The 7,433-nt window shown below is 51.3% G+C and overlaps 2 protein-coding genes across 2 annotated transcripts; one reads left to right on the top strand and one right to left on the bottom strand.

The window, feature by feature from the left end:
- Nucleotides 1-3,538: 3,538 nt before the first annotated feature.
- On the top strand, nucleotides 3,539-5,011 carry LOC109761938 (uncharacterized protein At4g08330, chloroplastic). Its single transcript, XM_020320749.4, has 2 exons — nucleotides 3,539-3,795; nucleotides 4,412-5,011. The coding sequence occupies exons 1-2, from the start codon at nucleotides 3,746-3,748 to the stop codon at nucleotides 4,809-4,811; spliced, it is 450 nt and encodes a 149-aa protein (XP_020176338.1). The 5' UTR covers nucleotides 3,539-3,745; the 3' UTR covers nucleotides 4,812-5,011.
- A 1,184-nt stretch (nucleotides 5,012-6,195) lies between these two features.
- LOC109761931 (histone H4) lies at nucleotides 6,196-6,707 on the bottom strand. Its single transcript, XM_020320741.4, has one exon. The coding sequence runs from the start codon at nucleotides 6,637-6,639 to the stop codon at nucleotides 6,328-6,330; it is 312 nt and encodes a 103-aa protein (XP_020176330.1). The 5' UTR covers nucleotides 6,640-6,707; the 3' UTR covers nucleotides 6,196-6,327.
- Nucleotides 6,708-7,433: the final 726 nt, after the last annotated feature.

Raw genomic sequence — 7,433 nt, 5'->3', positions numbered from 1 at the left:
TTATAAAGATGCTCTACAGGTGTCTCCAAAGGTACTTGTTGGGTTGGCGTATTTCGAGATTAGGATTTGTCACTCCGATTGTCGGAGAGGTATCTCTGGGCCCACTCAGTAATGCACATCACTATAAGCCTTGCAAGCATTGTAACTAATGAGTTAGTTGCGGGATGATGTATTACATAACGAGTAAAGAGACTTGCCGGTAACAAGATTGAACTAGGTATTGAGATACCGACGATCGAATCTCGGGCAAGTAACATACCGATGACAAAGGGAACAACGTATGTTGTTATGCGGTTTGACCGATAAAGATCTTCGTAGAATATGTAGGAGCCAATATGAGCATCCAGGATCCGCTATTGGTTATTGACCGGAGACGTGTCTCGGTCATGTCTACATAGTTCTCGAACCCGTAGGGTCCGCACGCTTAAAGTTAGATGACGATCGGTATTATGAGTTTTGTGTTTTGATGTACCGAAGGTAGTTCGGAGTCCCGGATATGATCACGGACATGACGAGGAGTCTCGAAATGGTCGAGACGTAAAGATCGATATATTGGACGACTATGTTCGGACACCGGAATGGTTTCGGGGAGTTTCGAACATATACCGGAGTACCGGGGGGTTACCGGAACCCCCGGGGAGTTTAATGGGCCAAGATGGGCCTTAGTGGAGAAGAGGAGGGGCGGCTAGGGCAGGCCGCGCGCCCCCTCCCCCTCTAGTCCGAATTGGACAAGGAGGGGGGCGCCCCCCTTTCCTTCCTCCTCTCTCCTTCCCTTCTTTTCCCCCTCCTACTCCAACTAGGAAAAGAAGGAGTCCTACTCCCGGTGGGAGTAGGACTCCTCCCTGGCGCGCCCTCCTCCTGGCTGGCCGCCTCCTCCCCCTGGTCCTTTATATACGGGGGCAGGGGGCACCTCTAGACACACAAGTTGATCGATTGATCTATTCCAGCCGTGTGCGGTGCCCCCCTCCACCATATTCCACCTCGGTCATATCGTAGCGGTGCTTAGGCGAAGCCCTGCGCCGGTAGCAACATCATCACCGTCACCACACCGTCGTGCTGACAGAACTCTCCCGTGAAGCTCTGCTGGATCGGAGTTCGCGGGACGTCATCGAGCTGAATGTGTGCTGAACTCGGAGGTGTCGTACGTTCGGTACTTGGATCGTTCAGATCGTGAAGACGTACGACTACATCAACCGCGTTGTGCTAATGCTTCCGCTTTTGGTCTACGAGGGTACGTGGACAACACTCTCGCCTCTCGTTTCTATGCATCACCATGATCCTGTGTGTGTGCGTAGAAATTTTTTTGAAATTACTACGTTCCCCAACATGAACTACTACGGGACGTGGACGAACACATGATTTGCAAGCCCAGCTAAGCTGTGAGGAATGGAGAAGGGGAGCAGCTTCGAATGGCCATGTCCCGTGCAATAAATGCATCTGCGTGTCTCGCTCCCGCCTAGTGCTGCTAGCCGTTGTCACTACAGGCTGCCATGTGGGCCTTTACTGTGGCGCAGACGCGAATACGAGCGCTATACCAGCTGGTGTACGCTGCCAAGGGGAGATTATACGGCAACGTTGTATTGCGCTAGCACGAATCACGTGGGGACGAGTGGTGCAGATAACGACCTCGCGTGGCCGCATGTGCACACGCGATTTATCGCAGAAACCGGTGCTAGTTTCTCTGAAGCATCACTAAAAAAACAGAGCGCAGCAGCACAACATACTGCGTGTGGACACACATGGGATGCGTTTGGTTACCTGCATCTTTTTTGCCCTTTTGCATACTTGTCTCAGTTGGGTCTGGCTAAGCATATGCAGGCAAAACAACATCATCTGCATATTGATTGGTTGCATGCATCCCCTCTTTCTGCATCAGAGCAACGCCTCTACACATTGTGTTTTGGTTGCTCGCATTGGCTGTGCTCATACTAGTGCATGTTGTTTGGTTGCATGCATGGGATATGATTAAGACTTAACAGCTAACCATAACACACAGTGCCATGGCGATTGCAATGAACGATGACGAGGACACAAGGAACTAGTACGTCGCGCCGCCATCGGACTCGGCGTCGAGGCGACAGTCCACTGCCTCGGGCTTGCACGTGTGGAACGCCGACCTCTTCGGGTCGACGAGCAAGCCTCCCACCGCCGTGGCGAGCAGAGTCCCTGGAGCTCATCAATGGTCGATAGATACCGAGCAGGGAAGGGGAACAACCAGCAGCAGAAGAGGGTGGTGGACTGGCCGCCACCGGCATGTATTACGTCGTCGCGCTCTTCTGCAGGTCGTTCAGCGCGGTGCATGAGCGGACGATGTTGAGCGCGTGGCTCGAGAGCCGTAGGTCGGCGCGGTCGCAGCCGTGATCGCCGCACACGACGATGGCTGGCTGAAGCTGCTTCACGGCGTGGAGGGAGGCCGTCGTCGGCCTGCAGGTTTCTGTGTCGACCGTTATGTGCATGACAACGGTCTCATCGGGCACCGCCGATAGGCTTGGGATGGCGAGGGGCTGAAGGGGTCGAACGCGACGGCGGTGAACTCGAACGTGATGCCCAGCTTAGAGGCGAAGCGCGTCAGGCTCTACTACGTCAGCTCGGCCTCGTCGTGCTGCTGATGGCGTAGGAGCTGTTCAGGCACTCTGCCTCCGCCGCTAAGGCACCTATGGGGCGGAAGAAAGAGGATTAAGAAGGAGCTTACTGAAGATAGAAGAAGAAACCGCGTACATCGTGTACGCATCCTTGCATCCCCTCGTGCATCTCGACCCACCCATGTGCCCTCGATATGGATCTCCTCAACCTGGATCGCTAGAAACGGTCAATTCGGCCGTTTCTATCAGGCCAGGCTAAGGAGTACTTTAAGTTCCGTACTATGCAAGAATTTGATGCAGCCCAGTCATACCTGGCCATGGGCCGGGCCGGGACGGGCTTGGGCCGGGCCAAAAAAGCCCATGGCAGAAAACTGAGGCCCAGGCCCTCCCAGGCCCTACCATCAGGCCTACTTTTCAAGTCCAAGCTCGGCCCATCTGATAAAAAGCCCTGAAAAGCCCTTAGGGCTTAGGGCCGTGGGCTAGGCCTCTTCCTTATAAAATACCAATATACCAAGCCCAAGCCCGTCCAGGCCCTGCTGGTGGGCTCAAAACTCAGGCCCAAGCCCAGCCCACGGGCAAGCCCATCGGGCCTAGGCCCTGGATTTTAGGGCCGGGCCTGGGTGGGCCGACAGGGCCGGGCCGGAGATGGCCAGGACTAAGCCCAGATAACCAAATAGGACACTTTATTCCCGTACGAGCCTAGTTATTAGGGCGGATGCGGGCTACTGAACACATCCATATTGACCAAGCACTGCCTGCCACTGAAGATTTTGAAGTTTGAACAGAGACAGGCGCAACGTCCGGCAAACACGCAAACACAACGAACGAGGCACCACCAGCCTTCACACGATCGCATCACAGACGCGGCAGCAATCAATCACGGCGCTGGCATGGCAACAACGACGCGAGAGCAACGCCCCATCATCAATCCACCCACCATCCGCCCCGCCACGACGTGCGCCAAAGGGCACGAAGAAAAGGAGAAAAAGAAAGAAAACCAGCGCGGCGCGGTCGCCGTACCTGCCTGCCCTCCGCGGAGACCGTTGCCCGCTTCGCCGTCCCGGCCAGCCCCCAATCAAAAGAGCAGAGCCCCCCTCTTCTCCCTTCTCCCTCCCTCCCTCCCGTCCCGGGCACTTTCCCAAATCGACCAGGACTCGGGGAGCATGGCGAGGACCCTCGACGGCTGCTACTCCGCCAAAGACGTCGCCTACAGGTTCGCCAACTTCCTTCCGGTGGCCCTCTCCCCGCTGCTTGCTTAATTTGGGTCAGGAACCCAGAGTCAAACAACCATAGGATGCAGAACCTAGATTGGTCTTGCTCGGAGGAGCCGTAACTTCTTGCGGTGTTTGTTGTCAGAAGTCTGTACTACTGTCCAGCAAGATCAATTTCAGAATACTGTTACGGTGTTGCTGGGTTCAGATGGATACTGAATCCTTTGCTTCTTTATTATAGTTATTAGTTATGGGCGGCTGCTGGCTAGGGACTCCAAATAGATTGATCATAGAGAGAGCGTGCCGGTTTCGAGAAAGTGAAGTGGATCATCTATCATTGGCCCTCTGTTTCTTCCAAGAGATCATGATCTCTGAGAAACACTAGAATTACACAAGAGGAAATGGATGCAATGTTTTGGGTGCAGATTAAAATTGACTGATGAAGTTACACATTGATAACTGACTAGAAACGAATAAATAAGCACTGTACGACATAATTTGAATTTTAAACTTGTGAAGGCGTAGAGGGAACACCGCGTTGTCGTTTATGGCTTTCAGGTTTGTAAAGCGTCTATATGTCCAGTTCAATGATGTGTGTTGTTTGTTCCTTCTTGCCAGCTGTGGATACTGTGGCTATGCACTGAATTTGAGCTCCTCGACACGGAACACGGCCAACATTGGATCAAAGTACGGGAAGCTGATCAGGAAAGGTGTCGTCTCATTCTTCGCGATCGACGAGAGCCGGTTCACGCAAACCGACGAGGTGAGCTGCACGCCATACTTCCGCTCGAGTCGTTCCTGGGGCTTCTTCAGAAAGAGAACACGATTGCTCTGCCGCAAGTGCAGTGGCCATATCGGTAACGCTTATGACGACAAGGACTCTGCCTTGTATGATACCTTAGATGACACACTCGCGAGCTCAGAGGTCAGCAGCATGTCTAGTCGAAAGAAATATGTTATCAAGATCAATGCACTACAGCCCTCATCCGACGACTCCGGTGTTCCATTCTCTCAATGACAGCAATCTGAACTGATGTATTGTGTGCCTTGAAAAGCATGGTTGCTCTACTCTGTGCCGGACTGGGATGTTGTGAATCGGAGCTTTTCAAGGGAACTTGCCATCTCTGTAGCTCTACTCTGTGTACATGTATACTTTAAACAAAAGTGCCAAATTTTGGTTGTGTTGATAGTACAAACTGAGAGGGTCTTTTTGTTGTCTACGTCGGTGCTTGTGTGTCTATCTCTTCAGCGTGTTTGCAACATGTTTGCCATATTCAGTCGCCTCCCTGTATCAGGCATTCAGTCTCATAAAGGCGTTCCTGAAGTTGTTCATGTGGGAGGGGGCCAAAGCTGTTGGCGTCGAAGGGAAAAATATATTGAGATACTGTGAATATTGTCTATCAAAATGATGTATCTTCAGTTTATTTTCTAATAGAACGACTTCTTTTATACACAAATATACTTCAAAGCCAAACAACAAGAAGGACCACTAATTCGTGTGAATACCAATATCAATCTAACTTGGTGTACCTTTTACATCGCTGTTCTGACTGGATGATGGTTTTGTAATCTGCATCATGTCTTCTCAGGACAGATTATTACTCCGTTATTTGAGCTGGTTTGGATATCTGAATGTAATTCATAAGAGATCCAATGCATCATTGCACCCCTTCCTTTGTTTTCATTGTTCAGTTTTTCACTTTTTGTTGACACCTCACAAATGGAAATCGTTTGAATACAGTGAATGAGACATACTAAAGCACTGGCCTTGAACACATCAGGTAACTGATTTCCGAAGGATTTGCAGTGAATCATTGTCACTGTAAACTCATCCACATCCTCCTTTGAGATAGCAAAATGAAGACGGCCAATTCCTCTGAAGGATGTAGTTGTTGCTGCCACTGCAGAAGGGGGTTTCGCGTATGTGTATTACTAGCAAAGTCTGCACATGGAATCACCGTTCAAGCAATTGGAAAGGTTTCTGAGTAACTAGAAATCGAGAGAGATAACGCAGAAATGATGATTCTGATTAACTTACAGTAGCAGTTAACAGTAACCCCATCATGAATCGGTAGCTGTGAGAGTTTCAGAATAATTTTTGCACAGCTGCAACTCTGCTGAGCATAACAAATCAATCTAAGACTGGATGTATGATATGCAGACAAATTCCATCTCAATTACAGCGCTGCACAACAGAAGGAACACCAATTCGGATGTTCATGATTCAGCCATAAACAATTCTTGCGCAACCAAGTACAATTCGTGAAGGTCTACTGGTAAAATCTAGCTCATAAGCGCACACAAGTTTGCATCACAGAAGAAACAGCAATCGCACACAACAGAGATGCAGCAGGCCACCAGCGAGACAAAATTCAGAAACACGGTATTTGCACAGACAGGGGTTTGATTTCCAGCAACATATGCGAATAACTTTGTTCCACGATTCAGTTCGAACTACAGAGCATACAGAGAACTAAACAAGTCGCGGTATCATCAAACTTTGGGGATCTGCAGGAGGGGGGGCGAGGACGAGCCTAGCCGCCGAAGCCGTAGAGGGTGCGGCCCTGGCGCTTGAGGGCGTAGACGACGTCCATGGCGGTGACGGTCTTGCGGCGGGCGTGCTCGGTGTAGGTGACGGCGTCGCGGATGACGTTCTCGAGGAAGATCTTGAGCACGCCGCGGGTCTCCTCGTAGATGAGCCCCGAGATGCGCTTCACGCCGCCCCTCCGAGCGAGCCTCCGGATCGCCGGCTTGGTGATGCCCTGGATGTTGTCGCGCAGCACCTTCCTGTGGCGCTTGGCGCCGCCCTTGCCGAGCCCCTTGCCTCCCTTGCCGCGCCCGGACATGGTCGCCGACGATCCTCTTCGAGCTGCTGATGAGCTAATGTGGGGTTGGAGGAGCGGTGGTGGTTGGTAATGTGATTTGCGGAAAGGGGCGAGGGGTGCTTTAAAGGGGAGAGAGGTTGGAGGAGGCGTGTGCCTGCCGTTCGATGCGGATGCAGTGGACGGTCAAGATGAGGATCCGCGAGAGAGATGCCGCGGATCGATGACGTGGCGGGGAGCTTGGACCTGTGGCTTGGCGGGCCGGGTCAGAGGTGGGGCGGCAGCTCGAATTTTTTGGCTGTGGGTTGTGGCTTTCCTTCCTTTTGTGAGAACTTTCCTGATTTTAAGTTATGAACCAACTTTCTGGATTTAGACCGAGTGCTTTGATTGGAGATATGAAGAAGGTTGGCTGAAATTCAGCGCGAGACGTGGTATGCAGGAGAATCAATCCAAACCTCTTTTTGGTGCAGTTTCACTGCTTGGCACATTGGAGCAACACGATGCTCCATGAACCGTGATTCTTGATGAGTATGATGGCGATCCAAACTTCTTTTTTATTTATATGTTTCCTTTTTCCCAAGACTGTTTTTTTCTTTTTTTTCTTTTCGTGTGACATTTCCAAAACTTATAAAATAAAATAATATTAGATGTGAAAGCATTTCCCTCTCCACACGAGGCGGCTTAGGAGGACCGACCTCCAACCGCTCCTAAACAAGGCCGCGTGCAGCTTGCCTGGCTAGAAGGGCTGGAAGGTGTCCCTAGCCAAAACCGTATTGTCCGTAGTTGTAGCATATCACCTCACGGCGCTCCCATTGCTT

The sequence above is a fragment of the Aegilops tauschii genome, chromosome 1 (assembly GCF_002575655.3).
Source record: "Aegilops tauschii subsp. strangulata cultivar AL8/78 chromosome 1, Aet v6.0, whole genome shotgun sequence".
NCBI lineage: Eukaryota > Viridiplantae > Streptophyta > Magnoliopsida > Poales > Poaceae > Aegilops > Aegilops tauschii.
Note: the sequence above shows the minus strand (reverse complement) of the source record. Positions and strands in the feature narration are given on the sequence as shown.